The sequence below is a fragment of the Xiphias gladius genome, chromosome 22 (genome assembly GCF_016859285.1).
Source record: "Xiphias gladius isolate SHS-SW01 ecotype Sanya breed wild chromosome 22, ASM1685928v1, whole genome shotgun sequence".
Classification (NCBI taxonomy): domain Eukaryota; kingdom Metazoa; phylum Chordata; class Actinopteri; order Istiophoriformes; family Xiphiidae; genus Xiphias; species Xiphias gladius.
Window position 1 is genome coordinate 24,672,419 of NC_053421.1, and position 20,927 is coordinate 24,693,345.

Consider the following 20,927-nt stretch of genomic DNA (forward strand, 5'->3'; position numbering starts at 1 on the left):
TAAAGTGCTTTGAGTCATCATCTGCTGTCTATAACGTGAGCTGTTCCAAGAACTGCGTGTGTCATCGATGACAGTGTGTTTAGTCATTTGCACAGTGAGGTCCAGGCAATGATGTACAGAAACAGCGCTGTAGGGTTTTTCTGGAGAGTTGCAAGACTGCCTGCGAGAAAACAAAAACAAAATGATTTCTAATATACTAAATTCGAAAATGTACGGGTACGTTTACAAGTTCCCACAAATTTTTGCTCTTTTCTTGCGAAATAAAGACTTGTTTTTGTACTTTTTGCACTGTCCTACTGTGTGACTCCTGATTGAAGTGCATATGGAGTCTATGATGGTGGGTCGGGAATAGTTTGCCTTCATAATAAGCAGACTATACGCATAATGATTATGTGGTGTGTAGCTTTACTGCATGCTCACTTGTTTGGTATAATGCCAAATTCTAATAAGACAAGTACGTTATTTATGTTCGTCTTTATTGTGTGCCTCTGCTCCACAGGGCGAGCCCTCACCGATGAAGACTACCTGGTACTGTCCTCTGGATCTGGTAAGGGGGACTGCGTTGCACATCGCGACATGCACAAGCTACCGAGCCTGTGTCAACCAGTGCCAGTAGAAAATAGGACTAGGGTAACTGTGTCAGGGACTTTCCTCGAGGCTAAAGCTGGATCGTTTGAGCTCCGTGTAGCGTGTGATAAATGGGTTCAAAGCAGCTTGATTTTATGCCTTTTTAAACACACGCATGGTTATGGGTTGTCTCTGTTAGAACAGATTACATCTCCATCATTATTTTAATGAAACCGTCTAATAGTGTGAGTCTGTTTAGCTCTGCAAAATGATAAAAATAAATTTAGCACTTGGAATCAGTATCAGTTCATACTGATGATAAAAAGTCTTGCACAAATAAACAGTGTCTCAACTTGGGTTCCCTGCTCCACAGTCCACTGTGGTGGAGGAAGAGGAGGATGGAGTGATCTACACAGTGGTCGTCAAACAGCCGCCTGGAGGCCCCACCAGTCCAATGGTAAGTAGTACAGGATGTGACCGATTGCACAGACTGAAAAAGCCTCATATGTATGCACAAACATGAACTTCTTTTCTTTTTTCCTTCCTGCCTCCCTGCAGTCAGGAGTTTCTCGCTCCCAGTGTGTTAAAGCGGGGACAGAAGAGAAGCTGGTGCTCCACCTCCTCCACTCCTTTTCTATGGGAGACTCCTCCTTCATCACCATCTTCCTCTCCACCTACCGCTCCTTCACCTCCACAGAGAGAGTGCTGGATATCCTCACTGACAGGTAACAAAGAGTTTCGCCTCTTACCAGTACAGTGTTTGTGTTTTTGCAGTTTTTGTCTGGTAAGGGAATTTGGTTTTTCTGGGAGACTTTTAAAAGGACATACACAAAAAAAACAACAGCTGGTATTATAGTGGTTCCAGCTGCAGTGATGCACAGCAGACACAACACCTGTCAGTATCCTGTCTGGCTGGGTTTGTGCAGTTTGAAAAAGTGAAATCTCAGACTTGATCCTGTCTGGTGGGAGTTGGGGCGGTGGAAGACAAAAAAGTGAATGGAGAATTTTAGAGAGACTGTGCCTACTCTGCTCTTGCTAAAAGAGGACGAACAAATCTCATATAACAAGACTACGAGTCTACAGCCATGCTAGCAGGTATTGAATGTATTAAAATTTGAAGATGAACAGTTAAAGGATCACCAAAGTTTTTCAATCCATGCTTTGGGGAACATGAGTATCCGAACTAAATTTCATGGCAATCCCTCTGATATAGTTGGGATATTACACTCAAAACCACAAATGTCAAACTGGGTTGTGATAGAGTAGAAGTCAGAGGATCACCAAAGTCATTAAGACACATTATCCATCTCGTAGTTGTTAAGATATTCCATTAGATACATGAAAACTTTGACAAATCTGTGGCACTAGATGGAGAGTCGGGGGATCACCACAGTCATTCGGATTCATCCTGTCAACAGCATGCATACCTTTACCGCATTTGGTGGCAATCCATCGAATAGCTGTTGAGATATTTCAGTCGGTAACTCAGCGGTAGACTTTCCATCTTTAGAGCCGCCCTGCTGGAATGGCTAAAAATACTAAAGGCAGTTAAATGTTTACATTAGATTTGGCAAAACTGATCGATCGCTTTACCGTGCACCTAATTTCCACTTTCACAAGATAAACAGGTGTTAGTTTATCTTTGCAATTCGTCTTCAAGCTTAGTCTAATTTAAACAGCATTTTCTAGATCAATGGCTTAACTTAATTCAGAGACACTTCACATTGCAAGATTCACCTGTGTGGTGATTTAAAATAACCGCAGCTTAATTTTTTTTTCTTAGCAACATAACTCGGCAAAAAACTTGCTTGTGAAAGGTCTTGGTTCTGTTATAAATTCTTCATTAAAGGATGGCATTTGTATGAAACCCCTGGTTGGAACGGCCTCCAAAGGTGCGACACAAAGGGGACACAAAAGGGCTTCACTTTTACTTACCTTCCTGACAACAAGCTTAGTACACATTAGGACAGCACCTTTGCTAAAAAGCATCTTTTAGAAAAACAAGCCATAAATACATTTATCAAAAAGCATAAGAAATATCTATGACACAGCAGATGCAGATACTTTGAAGCTGGTGTTTTGTTTTTTTACTCCTGCACTAACTTTTTCTTTTTTGCTCGCAGATTGGAGAATCCACCAGGGAACAGCGTGAGGAGCCAGACGAGACAATCTTTCAACAAGTGAGTTTTTGAAAATGCTATCTAACGTCTTTGAGGAACTTGTAGTGTGTTTGTGTGGGTGTGGGTGTGTACTTAAATATAATTGAAGTGCTGTGATAACTACATCTTCTAAAAATTGATCAGCTTCTTGCTTCTGTTTTTGGGGGAATATTATTACCAGGCAGCGTCAGTCATTTTTTATTTCAAACTATGACACAAAATGTTAGTCCAGTACTATTTCATCAAAACAAAATGAAATGTTAACATAAAATAAGATTATTAATCAAGTGAACATCAACAGAAGAGACCAGAAATGCTCAACAAGCTATTCCTTTGATATAGTTTATAAGTGCTTTGAGACAAAAGTGGCTAACTAATCCAAAAGTTTCTTAACTGAAATTAACTACTGTTCAGATTGAGGAGGACAGTAGGATGAAACATTACCTTCTTATAAAGTTGCTATGGCTAACATGTAAGCAAACAGTTCCCTATTTACACATCCAGCAGACACAGAGCAATGTTACCATTTATTCGGAGTTGTGTTTCTGGCCAGCCGCTGACTGTAAGTCCAATATTCACTCTCTTTTTAGCACTGCTTTTGGTCTCCGCAAACTCCTGAGGAAAATATCTGGTTCTTTAGCTGCTAATTGCTCGACTGTGTCCACCAGCTAGTCGCTAGCTTTCAATCTGCCAACTGGAAAGGTAGTACAGTGGGTTCCTCAGGGTTTTTTACGCTGTAAACAGCTGCCCGCTGTCGCTTGAAAAACAAGGTTGATGCTGAAACCGAATCAAAACGGTAAAGCTGCTAAAACCGAAACAACGAGCTGGAAGGCGCTAAAACTGAGGAGAGCTTCAGAGTCGGGTAATAATTCTCTGTACGCGCCACTCGTTTCAAATTACACTGCCATTTCACCCATTAATGCGTTAAAATATTGATTAATGCAGCTTTAAACAACAGCAGAAGACAACATAAAGAAAGATAGCAAAAACGTTAAACCATCTTAATTACGTATTTCTTTGACATATGTGGTTTACCAGTGTTAGATATGACTAAGTAATGGAAATCCTACTAAATCGTACTAAACTTAAAGTAACTTACTATACAGATTAGTAACTCAGATGGTGTTGAGGGCAGCAAATGGTCATGCTTCTTTTACTGTAAAGAAGAGATGGTATTTAAGCTCTCAGTGTTGTCTTATTTACAAATGACCGCGTAACAAATCTAATGGTCCCACCAATCACATCGTTCTGTTAAATTTGATCTCATGCCTGGTCAGTTTCTTTTCATTAAAGGGTAGTATTTCATTAATATCATTTCTCGAGTGCAGATGTCATCTATGCTTTGACTGCTGCCTTCCATCTTTATTTAAAGAGGTCCTTGGTGCTACTGGCCCAGTACTTGTTGATGTGTATAGCTTTTTTTATTGCTTCTAGTAAGAAGGCAATCATTCAACTTATGTTAAAAGAATACAATCTTGATCCTTTGCTTCCTCTAAATTATAGATCCATCTCTAAGCTGCTTTTCTTGTCTAAACCCCTTGACAACGGGATTTCCTGGCAACTTTTTAAAAATATCAATATTTTCAATCGATTCCAATCTGCAACAGCTTGTTTATCTGCTTTAAACCATAAACACATGCGGGTCCCATATAACACCTCTCTTCATTGGCTCCCTTCAAAGTCAAGAATTGATCTGAAAATTTATCTTTAAACTTACAAGGCATAAGATGGCAACTGATAACCAGATCTACCCCTACGGCACAGTAAGGAACTTTTTTGTCCCTCAGAAGTCTGATCTGTGTGGGGTTCAAGGCTAAAAAACAAAAGATTATCAGGTTTTTGATGCTGTGGCCCATAAAGTTTGGAGCGACATCCCCGAAAGCCCTGAAAATAGTGATTGAGAATCATTTCTTTCTGACTGATCTTTCCTTTCTCTCCCTCTCCGTCCCTACAGAGCGGTGTGTACAGTATTCAGCACATGGCTCACAGAGTATCCTGAAGACTTTAAGAGTTTGGGGGACCCCTCGCGCCTGCTGCGCCTGGCTCCGCTGCTCCCTCGGGACTCCTCCTCTGCAGCCGACCTCCGCGCTCGCTTCCTCAGGATAGCCGAGGAGCTCAGCGAGAAAGCCCTGCTCCCTGACGCCCATGAAGGTCTGTGATTTAACTGGGATTTAAATGACACTGTTATGTCCTTGATAGATGAGCTTTTCATGTAGAAATATACTTGGTTTATCGGTTGAAATCACAAACGGATGCTGCGAAAGGCAAAAAATACAACCTGGGCTTGTTGTGGCTCCCTTGATTTGAAAAATCGAACTAAAATGATTCAGAAGTCTAATTTTCAAACTGTTTTCTGATGTTCATCTGAAGTCAGGAGCACCTACAAGGTTGTGGAAATATGCTGAAATATTCTGGAAACTGCCGCTGCTCTGCCACGAAAGCCAAAGTTGGCTGTGGTTGCATTAATTTCATGCTAGTGGATGGCAGCGTCGGACAGGCCGCTGCTTTGGTCCAGACTGAAATGTCCTCACAAATACCAAATGGAGTCCCGTCACATTTGGTACAGATATCCCTGGTCTCCGGAGGATGAATCCAATGACTGCTTTTCTTCTAGCATCAACAGCAGGTTGCAGGTTTTCACTTATCCAGTGAAATATCTCAACATCTACTAGATGGATTGGCACAAAAATTTGGTACAGACAGTCAGAACGACTTTGGTGAGCGCCATTACCTCGTAAAAGTGACTGTAGCCTACAAAACAACCTCATTATGACACGCGACACTGATTCCTGCAACTAAAGGCCGGAAAAGATTTTCAGAGCCTACAGGCAGAAGTATTTTTTTATAACCTGAACCATGTGATCAACAGTTTTATTGAACAGCTCCACCCTTTGCAGATCGGACCGGTTTCACCGGCCCCCCTGACGCCTCCAAATTCGAACCCACCAGCGTCCTGGGATTCCCTGCAGCGCTCATCGCTGAGCAGCTCACCAGGATAGAGACGGTGAGTTGAACTTTTAAGCAGCAAAATGTAATAGATTACAGTTCATAAGTCAATGAAAAGTTATTATCGTTTGGTTCATTCTGATATTTACAGAATATGTTTCCGTGCTACTGTCTGTAGCTGCTTTTAAGTCAGTGTTGACTCTGTAGATTAGTTCAGGCACAACCTACTTTCCATAATCTTAACCTGCCCTTTTGCTTATCTTGTTATGTGTCATGATGGACTTTCATATAAATAAGTTTGTATTTTTCTGCTCTGTTTCACTCACTGATAAAACACACGAGCCGTCTATTTTCACTTCCTTACAGTTTTCGCTGTTAAAACCAGCAACAGAAGTTTGTTTAGAATACAAAGAGGCAAAGTGGTACTTACAGTAAGACGAGCCACCATCCTGTTTGCAAATACGAACAGAAAGGCGCTGTCCACAGAAACTGAAACTCTGTCAACAGGAAATTTGAGTTACCTCACAGTACAGTTCACATTCTTTCTTTAGTGATTTTGAGGAAATGGGCTGTTTAATCATAGATCTGTATGCTGTCACTTCTCAGGAGCTGTTTGTCCGTCTGGTCCCGTACCACTGCCTCGGCTCCCTGTGGTCTCAAAGGGATAAGAAAGGGAGGGAAGGCGTTTGCTGGTCCGTCCGGGCCACTGTACGTCAGTTCAACAAGCTGGCCAATGCGGTTTTAGCGTCCTGCCTTTGCCCCACGAAGCTCCGCAGCCAGCAAAGAGCTCGACTGCTGGAGAAATGGATCAGCGTGGCAGAGGTCAGTAGAACAAAATCACAAGGTCAAAGCTCTAAAAATGCAGGGTATAAACATATAGTTTTACAGTTTACAAATGAAAAATGTGGTTAATTCTGAATTGAAAACAGTATGTCAGTTGGGGTTTCAAGTCTTCCAAAAGCCTCCACTGTGCATTTCCCTACAATAAATCCCCATAATCCCCTACACATAATCCTATTCTCAGCTCTGGCTGTGCACATAGCATCACAAAGTCAGTCTGCTGTGACCGTACTAGTAATTTCACTTGAATCAATAGCTGAAAGCAAAACAAATTAATGAAGTTTTGATTTATGGTTCCTTTCTGGACAGTGCAGCAGCAAATGACAAAATAGCGCTCTCTCTATTTTCAGTGCATTTGGTGGTCGACCAAAATTGCCACATGATTAAAGGAGAGATTGTTCAAACTCAGCATTTTTTAAGACATACAGTTCCAGCACGCCTTTAGGAAACTGAAGAGGAAATAAACTCTCCATGAACAGTACATACCAGTTATGCACTGAGTCAAAAAATCCGAATTAAGACCTCAAGGCCAACAGCAAAATTTCAAATCTGAGTACAAGAGTTAATGTGGATAAGCTGAGGTCAGCTTCTCTTAAAATATTGAGGAGCGTGAGGCAAGACAGGACATGCTCCTGTCCTTGGATGTTATAGTCACAGGAGCATTTTAGTTCTTTTCTTAGTCCATTTATCTGTGAATAAACACATTCACTTATTCCTTTATGAAGCTGTATTTGTCATCACATACACATAAACACACACTCACACACACTCGCACACAACATCCTCCTTGGCAAAGTGAGGTATCACTGGTTTGCTGCCAAAATGTTGTCCCAAGCTCACCCCAGGTTTCTTTTGGAGCAAACCTCTTTAGCTGTATGCATTATTCAGCGCATCAGGCTGACACTGTAACTTAATACCAGCCAGACCCACACCCACAGGTGTTCTCAGTTACACTGTGAGTGTGTGTGCATGCAAATGACTGTATTCCGCTGCGTGTGTGCTTTCGCCAGGAGTGCCGAGCCAGAAAGAACTTCTCCTCGCTGTACGCCATCGTGTCTGCCCTGCAGAGCAACCCCATCCACCGGCTGAGGAAGACGTGGCAGGACACTGACAGGTCTGTGGCTCAACAACTCTCGCTTTTTAAAGGGGAATTAAGAATCCAGAAATTCAAAGATTTATTGCCGTACAGACAGAAAATTAATTGCTAATGCAACTGTTGTACGGCAGTGACTTCACATAAATCACAAAAACAAAGAGGTAGACGATAAACAAGTACAGTTAAAATTCGTAACTATATACAACAACAAAAATAGACTAGAAATATAAAGAATATAAAATTTTAAAAATTTTAAAAATAAAACTCAGAATAGAGACTAAAGATAGCTCAATAACACTAACAAATGTGTCCAGAATATACACTGTACAATGATAGTAATGCACGTATATTGTAATATAATGTACATTAGTGCAAGCTAATTAGATCTTGCTAAAGCTGCAAAAATAATTCGGAATTGTTCTTGAATTTTAAACTGCATTAACTGTACACTGAATATAATAATAAGTAAAAAAACAAAAGAATACAGTAAAAACAAAGAATAAAAGTAATAAAATCCAAAACATAAACTATAAAACAAGAAAAATATATAAAAGAACAGTGCCACCTGCAGAAATTCAATATATATATATCTATAGATAGATAGATGAATATATGACTAATGTAGACTATGTATACAAAGGTTGTCTTGAGGGTCTTGAAGAAAAAAGACAAGATTGGATTTGGAAAAATATATTCTTAGTCTTCCCTCCATAGAAAAATACTTAAAGGTTTAAACAAAAAAGTGACATGACAATAAATGACAATAGAAACAGGAGAAACAAGTAATTAGACAAATACACATATAAATGAGTATAAAAACTGTCAAAAAGTCTGTTGTGCAGCTGTAAATCAATTAGTGAAGTTTAATGTACAACAGTTATAGCTACACACAACAGCTGTGCCGTAACTCAGGTGTGAAATAGGAGAACGATTTTGTACAGTCCATTTGGATGTACAGTATGTATTAACTAACTAAGTTAATACTACAACTAAGACATTTCTCACGCTGTAATTACCTGTTTTAAGTAAGAGCATATCATTGTGCACGGTGGCTTAGCGACACACCCATTGCAAACAGAACAGAGCCATTATTAGTGTTAAGAGTTTCACCTGCGCTTTTCACGCGATGACAAGTCAAAGCGTCTCCTGAGAAAAAGGTATATGAAGGTAATATTAGAGATTCCACTAACACACAGTGAGATTCTCTGTCAGGCTTTGGTATATAAGTGTGGAAAGACAGGTGGAATATGGCTGAAAAGTCATTCAAAAGTGCAGAGAAAAAAAGTGGATTACAAAAAAAAAAAAAGAGCTGCAGCGTAAACATATGTAGTTTCATCGTTGATTTTTCAAAAATATATTTTAAGGGAATGTGGGCGATCTGTAGCGAATTCACCTGCTCTTTCTTTAGTCTCAGTTTTTTGTCTTTTCTGCTTATCACAAATATGCTTTACTTTGCACCGCAAATAGTGATAGCCGTTAACTGTGAAATAAATGTTTCTTTTAGTCTTGATATAGTCTGGAGCTTCAAGAGATTTAAGCAAAACTAATAGAAGATACTTGGAGTTGACCTACATCCTTTATAGGATGAGAAATATATGATACAATAATGTTCAGCTGCTTAGAACCTAGTATATGTCATTACATATTCAGAATTAAATATTTTAAAAGAGCTAACTGAACATAAAGCATTTTATTAACTGTAAATGTGATGCGGGGTTAGGACCAGGAGGACGGTTTCTTCATAGCTTCAAACAGGAAACTGACGTTACCGTCCTGCCACTTTATTTATGAACCGAACGAATTTCAACCTCGTAAAGAAGCAGAAGCAAATGTTTCTTTCCTTTTAACTGAAATTTGAAAAAGCCACTTCAGTGGTGTTGTCCCCACAATATAAATCCAAGCCAGACTCTTCACATTCCACTTTTACAAAATATATCGCAAGTCCCATTTCATTAGCTCCAAAAATAATGGAACTGTAAATCAACTCATTGATTTGGTTACTTTACAGGGAGGCAATGAGGAGATATGAGGAACTGTCAGAAATATTCTCAGAGAAGGACAACTACTCACAGAGTAGAGAGCTCCTGAAGGAGGTAAGTTGTTGTCAAGATAAAGGATATAATGGACGTAGTGGAAATGTAAAATCTGCACCTTTTCAAAAACTGGCTGAGGTAAAAACAGGCCGTCGAGTTGTGAATGATAACATCTCTTACGTTACACGGTGTGAACAGACCAGGTTCAGTGAGAAACTTGATCTGGTATTTATGGCACACACAGGCTGGTGTCTGCTCGGATCGTGACACAGCACATCACCACTTTTGTTTTTTAAACTTACAAGTCGAAAGGCTCAAGCCTGAATGAAGTGTTTTCTAAATATTTTGTCATTTGACCTCTTGGGTGTTGGTTAATGATAAGACTAGCTGGCGGCCTAAGGGCTGGAGAAGCGGTCTCCTATGCTATGTTGTAGTGTTGCAGTGTAGTCTGGGTTTGGAGTCAGGTGCCATAAACACTTTTCCGTTGTCCTGGACCTTGTTTCCGGCCCATTTTTACTCAGATCCGTGTTGCTCTTGGCTGCTGTTAGATGCTTTTGCTGCTTATCTTTTTCCTGCCTTGCTAAAATAATCTGCAACGATCCATTTATTTATCCACCCACCCAATCCATCGCTACAAACTGTTGTAGTAGTGGGTGGGTTTACAGCTGTGTTTACAATATGTAACAGTGTGGAAGCATACTTTAAACTGCTGAAGCATTCGTGTTACATTCCTAAAGAAAGAGACTGTTTACTGTGTGTTTACCACAGAATATTAAATACTCTCCCGGCCTCTAATGTCCTCGGTTATTCCAACAGAATGAGAGTTAACCAGGACATTGCTGAATGCCACACTAGCAGCTCCGTGTGACCGCACTTTTGCCCCGTGGTGCTTTGAGCTACATGCTATCATCAGCATGCTAAAATGCTTACAACGACCATGCTAACGTGCTGATGTTTACGAGGTATAATGTTTACCAGGTTGACGGTCTTAGCTTAGCGTGTTGGCGTGCTTACATTTGCTGACTAGCGCCAAACACAAAGTGTGGCTGCAGCTGATGGGAATGTTAAGATTTGCAGGTATTCGTTACAAGAGTTTATGGCCGCTATAGCACCGCTGTGAGGCTGTGTGGCACAGCAAGTGCTTTGGGAAAAATTTCCGGGGATCACCCCACTCGGCAGCGTACATCCTCTGGGGACCCCGAATGTCTATACAAAACTTAATCTGAACCCACCCAATAGTTTTCCGAGATATTTCGGTCTGGAACAAAGTGGTGGGCAAACTGGGGGCAGCTGGCAGACTGACATTGCCCTCCCCAGAGCCACACTGCTAGCCAGGCTTAAAACAACACACACGCTTACTGCGGGCCCAGAGAGATAGCTGTAGCTGCAGCCTCCAACTGCAGCTGTGGAAGAACCATGTGACTCACATCCTGGTGAATAGCATCTCGTAATTTGAATAGCAGTATGAGACATTTATTAATATGCCTGTCAAGTGCGACCACTGGACCACAGTTATGGCTCCACAGACTGTCAAGCATTATCCTCAGCTGACAACAACATTCACTGGTAGAGATTTAGGACTTCTTTAAAGGCCAGAAACCAGTCTAATCTGGTTGGGTAGAACTGCCCTTATTCTGTCAACACTTTCACTTCAGTGTTAGACACCCATCTGAAGAAGTACATTATATTTAGTTTGCACTGTGTCAGAGAGTCAGGGAAATTGGCAGGATTAGCCGTGATTTTGATTTGCTGTAATGGTGCAGTGCAAGCATCAATACCTCCCCATTAGCTGCGATTTTACCCATGATACCCCCAAAGGAATTCATCCAAACACTTGCTTTCATTTTGAAAGCTTCACTCCGGGCTTTGATGCCAGAAAAACACCACCACCTTCTGTTGCCCTTTTGATTTATTTTTCAGCACAAGTACTCGCTTCCCTTCATCTCATTGCTTGTCTAAAAATGACTATGACTAACACACAGGGTGTAAGATGAATGATTCAGACTAATAAAAGACCAATAAAAGTTAGAAGAAAATAAATTATTCACCACTTTGTCACCGGAACATTGGACAGTGTGATAACACTTCATTATAGCATGTTCATGACAGGCTATGTCTTCTTGTCAAGTTGACGTGACAGATCTGAACGTTACCATTATTAATGTTATAAAAGTTGATTAAAAAATAATGATGTCGTCATGACAGAGGTGGGGTTTATCTACTCTAATGACACATTTATTTATTTTTTTCTATTTTTTAAACTGTGATTGCATATATTGCATATATATATATATTCACCTTAATATTTATTTTTATAAAATAAAAGCATATTTAGAGTCAAGCATTGCAATTAGCTTGGGCTATCGGTGCTACGTGTCACATATTCATAAGTGAATATTCTGTGTCCCAGTACATACGTCTCTAAAATGTACAAATATGTGAAAAAATAGCCTTGAAAGCGTCATTAGTAACCAAATGACATAACTTTTATGTTAATATTGGATCACAAGACTATCAACCGCCTCTGAAGTTGCCCTCAGCTCTACAGAGCATTTTAATGCCTTTCATCTCAACTGTACTGTTTTGGTTCATTGTCACTGCTCTCATGAGTGCAGTCTTTTTTGTTTTGTTTTTTCCTTTAAAACCCTGATAAACTCACTGTACCTGCTCAGTACCGAACAGCAGACAGACACATTTAGTGACGAGCTGGTGAACTGGGAGGAGCGTGGAGCGTTTAGCAGCGGAAGATCCAGATATTTCCCTCAGGGGCTGGTGGAAACCAGGAAACCAGATCGGAGCTAAACAGGAATGAACATTTGTCACTCATCAGGTGACCGGAAAACATGACTCCGAATGAATGATCGTGTTTATCCGAATCTGCTGGATGTGTAAATAAGCAAACGTTTGTGAACAAGTTCACCATATCAACATGATAACATATCATTATTGTGTTTACAGTTTGTTTCCACTGCTTCCAAGTGTCGATAAAAATCAGCTATTGCAGGTTTTAAAGACACTTCATGTACAGTTTAAAAATTCGGCTGACCCCAGTGGTAGTAAAAAAAAAAAACACTCTGTGGAAGGCAGCACTGGGCACCGCTAACATTTGTACATATAACATAGAATATCCCGCCGAGGAAACAAGGTTCATTTCGCAATTGCTCTAGAGGTTTCGATCACACTGCCCGATGCTCAGCCATGGCAGAGTTTGCTCAGTTGTCATGGAATCGTAGAGGTTCGGCGTGCAATTTTTTTCACCCACCACTTTATAAACTTACTGTCCACGTTGGCTTTAAAAGCCGAGCTTCAGAGTACGAAATCGGCAAACACTGCAAACTCCATCTAATGATAACGAAGACAATGTGATACAATGAAAAACTCAGCTAGTAAAAAGGCCGTGTGTTGAGATAGTTTTCTCAACTGCTGTTTTCAAGGTCAAGAATGAACTCTGAAGCGCAGACTTTCCCTGGCTTTTGTCTTGCAGGAGGGCACGTCAAAGTTTGCCAACATTGACAACAGGCTCAACAATAAACATCTTAATAAGGTGAGCAGAGTGGAAATGAAGACCTGTGACGGAGGTTTAGCTTTCAGGGAGGCTGGCTTGCATGTCCAAGGTCACTGTGTTGAACATTTGGATAATGAACTCCCTCAGCAACCGCCAGAAAAACCAAAGACTGCTGTTGCGCAGGTCAGCACTCAGGTGTAAATGGCTGTAATTGTACGAAGATAGCTCTGGAAAGGCTCACATATGCCACATGGGCAGTTTAACATTTGTAAATTATTCTCACTGGAGTGTCAAATCATTTAGGGGTTACATCACCGAGACAGATAGTTTTTTCATAGTTCATATAGTTAAGCTCGAGGGAGAAGCTCAGATCTTCAAGCACATAAAAAAACGAACAGTTTTCATTAAGTTAACAGCCCCCGTTTGGTGTTCATACCGAACACTTTAGCCTGAACGATACACACCCCCACGGGCCTTTATGGGAGACCTTGGAAAATTTAGAAATGATGTAAGACCCTGCAAAAGTGTCATTAGTAAAGTAAAATTTAGGGGACAGAGAGATGGAATAATGTCTCTAGAAAGACGATCCTGTATTTTAAGGGCTTATAGGGGAACAGGCAGGACATGAGTCTTATCTTATTGCATCTAGAGTACATGCTCTGCCGTGCATGGTTTTAGTTTGTCACTAACATGAGTAGACTAAAGTTTTTTGAGTTAAAAGCACGTTAATAAAAAGCTTTATGGCTTTTCCTGCAAGATTAATAATGTATTACATCCTAAGACCACATGAAAATAGTGTTTTCCTACAAAATGCTACATTCAAACATTGATATTCATTCATATATGTCACTTCTGCTAAGCGGAGGTTGTATCAGCGGTTTGATGGAGGGTTGTAAGAGGGATCGACCAGCACGCAGCAACGAAGTGGAACAGAGGGCTGTCATCTGTGTGTGTGTGTGTGTGTGTGTGTGTGTGTGTGTGTGTGTGTGATGTGCTGAATCCTGAGCCGTCATTTGAAAAATAGCTGCAGGCGGCTGCTCTGAAATCCCTCTCTGTGAGGGCTCTTTACGATGTGAATAGTAATCTCTGGGGAACTGATGAAACACTGGACTTTTTTTTTTTTTTTTTTTCTTCTTCTCTTTTTTTGAACACAGTCCAATGCCCAGGGCACCGTGCCCTACCTGGGAATCTTTCTCACAGACCTCACCATGCTGGACACAGCAGTCAAAGACAGGCTTGATGTAAGTTCATCTCATCCACATCAAGGGGAAACCCAGTCACAACCCCTGGAAGTTGCTCAGTATTTTCCAATTATTAAACTTACATCCTGTCACTTCCTTTACAGAACGGCTACATCAACTTTGACAAAAGGAGGAGGGTAGGTGTTGCAATATGGTATTGCTTTGAAAGATTTAAGGTTAGAAGTCGAACACGTTAGCTGTTTTTAATGCTCCGAAAACAAGTATGTCCTTAAATTTAGCTGATGCTTCGATAATGAACAGTTTTCAACGATTGCTGCAGCAAAATAGGCTTCACTGTCTGCAGCATTAACAGCATCAACAAGCTGCAGGTAGTAAGGAGTCCCACGGTAAGAATTCCTCTGACCCCCGAGGAAAATGGAGCTACAGTAAGAAGAGAGGTAACGAGAATAGCTTTCAAGCAGAGGCAACAGAATATCTGAGGGAGGAAATGAGTGGAAGGTACAGTGAAGTGCAAGATGAGGGGAAAAAAAAAAGATGTTGCACAGTATTACTAGACCAGCCTAGATGGGTGCCTTCTTTATTATGAAACTTTGTGGTGATACGGCTCTATGTTAACAGGAATTTGAGGTCTTAGCTCAAATCCGGCTCCTGCAGTCTTCCTGTAAAAACTGTGTTTTCAGCACTGAGGAGTCCATCATACAGTGGTACCACAGTGTGCCTACGCTAACAGAGGAGGAAAGGTAAACATATACCGTTTCAGTTTGGTTCAGTTGCTGATTACACAAACATCTTCAATGCATTCGTTCTTTTAAGTCTGAACAAATAATGATTTGTTGCTGTCAATAAAAAATTGCATCTTTCGGAAGATGGCCACTTTCCATTTTTGATGATCTCTATCACAGTTACAGACTGTCCAATGAAATTGAAGCGCCCAGCGAGCCGAGCCCCCGTGTCCTTACTCCAACAGTCATCATCACACAGTGCCCAGAGTAAGCTATGCCGAGTGCTCCCACACACACATAAACACACACAGAGCAAATACTTCAAATGATGTAATATTACCACAAAGGGCCCTAACAGTTCATAATATACAGTAGGATTCTGGCTTGGCTTTGGTAAAGAGGTGACAGAGTGTGAAAGAGCATGACGCCAGTGGAATCATATCTTCTGTGGCTCAGAGGGAGCTTTCGCAAGTCGCAAGAAAAATATCTTTGGTTGCGCTCGAGGCTTCGAATCTTTAAAATAGTTCCTTTGTCACAACCTGGGGGCGTGGAGGCGGAAAGATGTGGGTGTTTACTCAGGCAAAGGAAGCGTAATGTCAGTCAGTGCTGCGTTGCATGATGGGAATTGTAGGGTTTTTGGTGCGTGACTCTACACTGACTGGGCATATATCGGCGTATGCTGCTTCGATTTTGACCATTCTTCTTTTTCTTTTTTCTTTTTTTTAAGCGTCCCCCAATTTTATGGAAGCAGAATAATAAACCACTGAAATACCACATAGGTGAATTACTGCTTGAACTATTTGGTGATTAATCAATAGTAAATCAAAAAAACTGTTGATACATAAACATTTAAGTCCTCTAGAAAAAAATGATCAGTAATCAAGGACCAATGATAGGGGTCAAGAGCCATGCTAGTGGCTCTGGTGTCTGTACTTAGGCACAGCTGTGCTTCGACCTCAATGCTAATATCCACGTGCTAACATGCTGACGTTTAGCAGGTAACTTTTACCAAGGCCACCATCTGAGTTCAACATGTCAGCATAAATGTGAGGACTTGCTGCTGTCTTCTGTTTCATATCACCGCAAACTGAATGTCGTTGAGTTTTGGACTGTCGTTCGAACAGAACAAGCACCTTGAAGACGTTAGAGATTTCCTTCTGCATCTTTCACTGTTTTGTGACATGTTGGCGACTAAATAATTAACGTCAAAAAAAGCTACTCGATACAAAGTGATTAGCAACGAAAACAATCACTATTTGCAGCCCTAATTTGAATGTGCTTGCCTATTCTCATGTGTTGACAGCCTGAGCACCTCCCGGACCAGCCTGGCTGGTGACAGCGAAAGCCTCTTTGAATTTCCCTCACCTGTCAATAACCTGCTTTCAAAACTCACAAAGGTAATATACTATTACTAATACTTTAAGGCCAACTGTGCATATATATATTAGCTTGTTTCAAAGACACCGTACGCAGAAGCGACTCCTTTTTAATTTGTCCAAAATCTGAGTTGTATTCTACCTCGGTCATTATTGCAGAAAAAACAATCATGTCGTTGGTTATCATCAGCGTCATCGCTCTCATTCTGTTGCAGCATATGAGATCTCCATCTGTGTCCTGTCTGGATGTTGACACATCCCCTCCTAGCAATGACTCCACACCCGCCACATTGACTCCGTCCACTCCCACAAAATCTCACCGCCGATCGGCCTCCTGCGGCAACAACCCCCCCAATAACATCCAAGGGTCTGGGCCCGACATGCAAATCATCAGGATACGGATGGACCTGCAGGACGGAAACCTATACCGAAGCATACTGGTAGTGATTCAAACTATTTGATTCTAATTTTCCGCCGCAGCCATGACAGTGTGGAAAATGCTCCGTCCCAAATTATCTGTGACACGCTGCACTTACAGCCTTTTCTCTTATCTGCAAGGGATCCCATAATGATAGTAATCAGAATCAGGTCCTCAGGATACAATGGACCCGGGATATCATTAGGGAAAATCAAGCTGTCCCAGTTTCATTGTTATTCTCCTCTCTCCCCCTCAGGTTACGAGCAATGATAAGACCCCCGCGGTGATCAGCTCTGCCTTAGAAAAGCACAATCAGGACCCCAAACAGGCGCCCAAGTATGAGCTGATCCAACTTCTGCCTGAAGGAAAAGGTAAAGATGTACAGTATTTGTAGTGTAGGAAAAGAACAACTAATCCACTCTCCCCTCAACACCGTTGGAAAAAAAAAACCACCTGTTGGAAATGTACGTTGTGTGTTCTGGGCCAGTTTTATAATTTGCTGGTGTGTTTATGTTATCCAAATGGAGAAAAAAACTGACATCACCTCGGGTTTTTGATCTAAGGTTGTGGTTAACTTCACGTTTGACTGTAACACAGGCTTCTTTTGACACTCACTATTGTGCACTGGCCTTTTAACGGTCATACAGAGAGAAAATTATTAGCTCTGCCAACGAGGTAACGGTGATGGTTGAGTTTGTTTGATGGTTGGCAGAATATATTTTCTTCTTTAGACATTACAGTGAAATTTGGTTTAAAGTTAAGCCATAGTCCAAGGAATGTGCGGCTGGTCTCTCCGTGTGCATAATTGGGTCTTGTTTAGTGTTATTCCACTTGCGTGTTCAACCTTCACTGTGCAGAATAATGCGTGTGCTGCGTTTGACACTAGAAGGCCGTTCTCGTTCCACTGCTGATGGAGGCGAGTATGTACGAGATTTATTGTGTGACACATCTACTGCTGTTTGTTTGTAGCTTTGAGCCAGTCGTGGTCCAGTATTGCAACTTATACAAATGTGACGTGGAAACTTGAGGGAGGAGACATTTTGTGTCTTTACGAGACAGCAACAGTAGAGGGGTGACAAGGAACCAGGGGAGAGAGAAAGAAGGGGAACGCCATGCAACAAGCTTCCGCACCTAGACGGGTTCAGCGGATGTTGTAGTTCATGGTTGGCGCCTTAACCTCTAGGCCGCCAGGGCGCCCTACGCATTGTCACTTTTTGAGTATTGATGGTATCAGTGCAGCAGCCTTTGAGAAGCTCTATTGAATCATATGTTTATTTGTCTCTCTTATTCTCTTAACGCAGAACTGGTCATCCCTGCTACAGGAAACGTCTTCTACGCCATGACATCGTCTAGTGTTGACTTCCTGTTGAGAAGGAAAGGCGGGAACACTCCTATTGGCTCACAGCCAATCAGCACAGAGACGAGCGCCACATTTCCTCGAATAAAGGCCAAGGGGAGGAGACTGGTCAGGACTCTATTTTGATATCAGATTTTCCTCGGCTTTGTCCACAGTGACATTTTTCTCGTAGCCCTGACACGAATGCAGCGCGATCGCTCACGGACAGTAAACGTGGCCTTCTCTGTGCAAAACAAAAATCTACAAATGCCTTTGTCCCATGCTCCTCAACCAAAACTCCAAGACCAAGTTTGTCAGAAATTTCAGACCTCCTGCTGCCCTTCCGTCTTCACCAGAGCAGCCTGCTGATGAAGAACAGTGTCCGTTTTCTTCTTTTTTCCAAAAAATATGCATTTCTTATTTACACCCAAAAGTAGAGCAATGGAAGCCTTTAACTGGTGCTTTTGGTGCTGGCTCTCGACCCCCAGTCAGGTAGCACTTGATGCATCTTTTTCATTCCGACTCGATGAATAAGATCTCTTTTAATCACCAACAAGAAATCCCTTGTTGCCGTGTGCCTCAGCCATGAGTGATGCTTCCAAATGTAAAAAGGAGATTGAATTGGTCAGAACGCGTTTTTCGGTGATCACCCATGAGGCCGTCGAAGGATTTAAGACTGTTTTGTTGACTGTTAGTTTGTTTGGGGGGGAGTCACAATGCAATCTAATCTGGTTTTCCGGTAAAAAGCACACATCAGGAAGACACATGGATGGAAAAAGATGCAGAGCAAGTGCATCATTGTAGCAAAACACTGGAGCTTGTCATATGTGAATTACACTTATACATATGCTATATTTGTATATATTTATATATTTCGTACATCTGTGTGATGCCAACATTGTGTTTACACTGGCAAGGAGCTCTCTGTCCATATGTCTGAACTGTCCAGTAACTAACTGATCAAGGAAAAAAAAAAAAAAAGCATCAAATACCTGCAAAGTTTCCATTTTACACAGGCCAGCATCTGTCAACAGACAGTGAGTGATTATTTCAGAGGTGACTCATGCAGATATTAATTTCACCTTAAACTTAAAACTGCATTAATCAATATTTTTCTATTAACATTGAATCAAACGACTATTTGTATTGTGAAGGTGAAGGAGTTGTGATGAACCAACTCTGCAGCTCAAGTGAGATTTTTAGCCCCTTTTGGCTAATTGTTTTTGTTCTACAGCCCAAAAAAGTCCTTTATGGTTCATTGTTACCATTATCGACACCTTTTCCAGCAACAGCTGTTTTCATCAAAGAAAAAAAAAAAAAAAGAAGCTCTGACAGACATCAGAACTACCTGTCCAGCACTACCTAGCAAACAAAAAGTGAAAAAAAGTCACACATCCAACAGCTAAAGAGCCAGATGTTTTTCTCAGAAGCTGCCAGAGACCAAACTAGAGCTAAAAGGAGTGTGATGTGGACTCAGTTTCATTAGATGGACAGAAACACAACTCCAGATAAATACTTCTTCAGCTGGATGTGTGTGTTGGCAGCTGTTAGCCAAAACAACTTTACAAGGCAATAAAATGTTACACCGCTCATTTTGGTGTATTTCTGCACCCTAGTGGCCCAAAAAAGTCATTATTGCAGCTTTAAAAATAACTTGCAGCTCTTTCGAACCTTGTGGCTTTGCATCAGTTTATCACCATAGCACCGTAAAAGTAAGGACAACAATAGGTTGGGTTAAAGGTTTTCCAGGTCTGAACTTCTCAACAGAGCATAAGCTAAACTTAATTTATGCAGATTTTCCAGACGCTCAGCGGGATACATCTTCACTGCTGGTTACATACAGTACACAGACTCAGCTTTGAATCAACTTCAGTGCGGGTTTGAAACACCGTAAACCCTCGACGTTGACGTAAGTCTAGTGACCTCTGGTTGTCACATTCCCTACTCAGTGCTGGTGAGGTCTCTTTATCGGCCGAGGCACGAGCATGGCTGGACCAGGGAGAGGATTCTGGGTAATAATAGATGACGTGTGTTAGCGTAATGCTATGCTACCGATCGTTTTTAGTGCCTTTCTCTAAAGGGTGCTCAAGTTTACCGTGTTTGCATTAGAATGTATACAGTATACATGGAGGACATGCAGTCACCTCCAGTGCTGTGTAGTCTCACAGCAAAGCTATTTATGCACTACATACAGGATGTCTTATTTTTGTGGTAATAAATTTCCTTTTATATGAATTTCAATGCTTTTGACTGATGTGCTGTAACATATTCCATGCTGCTGCTGAGAATCCCATAAAAAGAATTAAAACTGTCTCCACAGGTCAAATATTGACATTTATATTTTTCTCATGGATAAGGAAAACAAAGCAAGGTGAATATACATCAGCCACAAAAATACACCTCCGTTCTAGTCTTTTTATTCAGATTAGAGACAGCCAGCATCTTTATCTTCAAGCAAAATCAAGTTCAGATTGAATGTGTGTGGAAATGTGATACAAAAAAAAAAAAAAAAATTCAAAGACACTCATACCAACCCAGGTAATTCTACAAACATTCATCAAACAAAGTATTAAAGCATTCCTCACACCTGAATTTTTTTCAGTAGCTGTAATTCAGTATTTTTCAACATTTTCATACAGTTTTAACAAGCAAAGCCTCATGCCCTCCCCAAGAACATACCCACAAACCAGCTAATGTTGATTTAAACAGGGAAAGTCAGAGTTAATG

General features: G+C 41.1%; 1 protein-coding gene across 2 annotated transcripts; it reads left to right on the top strand.

The window, feature by feature from the left end:
• Window positions 1–239: 239 nt before the first annotated feature.
• rgl2 (ral guanine nucleotide dissociation stimulator-like 2) lies at window positions 240–19,522 on the top strand. 2 transcript variants are annotated; one of them, XM_040116615.1, is made up of 18 exons: window positions 241–547; window positions 941–1,024; window positions 1,126–1,292; window positions 2,691–2,747; window positions 4,681–4,877; window positions 5,624–5,730; window positions 6,279–6,494; window positions 7,523–7,626; window positions 9,617–9,701; window positions 13,126–13,185; window positions 14,301–14,387; window positions 14,492–14,524; window positions 14,967–15,088; window positions 15,251–15,337; window positions 16,374–16,467; window positions 16,662–16,886; window positions 17,121–17,235; window positions 18,166–19,522. In XM_040116615.1, exons 1-18 carry the CDS (start codon window positions 515–517, stop codon window positions 18,345–18,347), a joined length of 2,055 nt encoding a protein of 684 aa, XP_039972549.1. In that variant the 5' UTR covers window positions 241–514; the 3' UTR covers window positions 18,348–19,522. The 2 variants fall into 2 exon arrangements, with proteins under 2 accessions (XP_039972550.1, XP_039972549.1); XM_040116616.1 differs by lacking the exon at window positions 13,126–13,185 and having other exon boundaries at window positions 240–547.
• Window positions 19,523–20,927: the final 1,405 nt, after the last annotated feature.

Coding starts and splice junctions, on each gene's coding strand:
- rgl2 (XM_040116615.1), top strand. CDS start 515: ATGAAGACTACCTGGTACTGTCCTCTGGATCTG. Junction 548..940: donor GGTACTGTCCTCTGGATCTG/GTAAGGGGGACT, acceptor CCTGCTCCACAG/TCCACTGTGGTGGAGGAAGA. Junction 15,338..16,373: donor ATCATCACACAGTGCCCAGA/GTAAGCTATGCC, acceptor ATGTGTTGACAG/CCTGAGCACCTCCCGGACCA.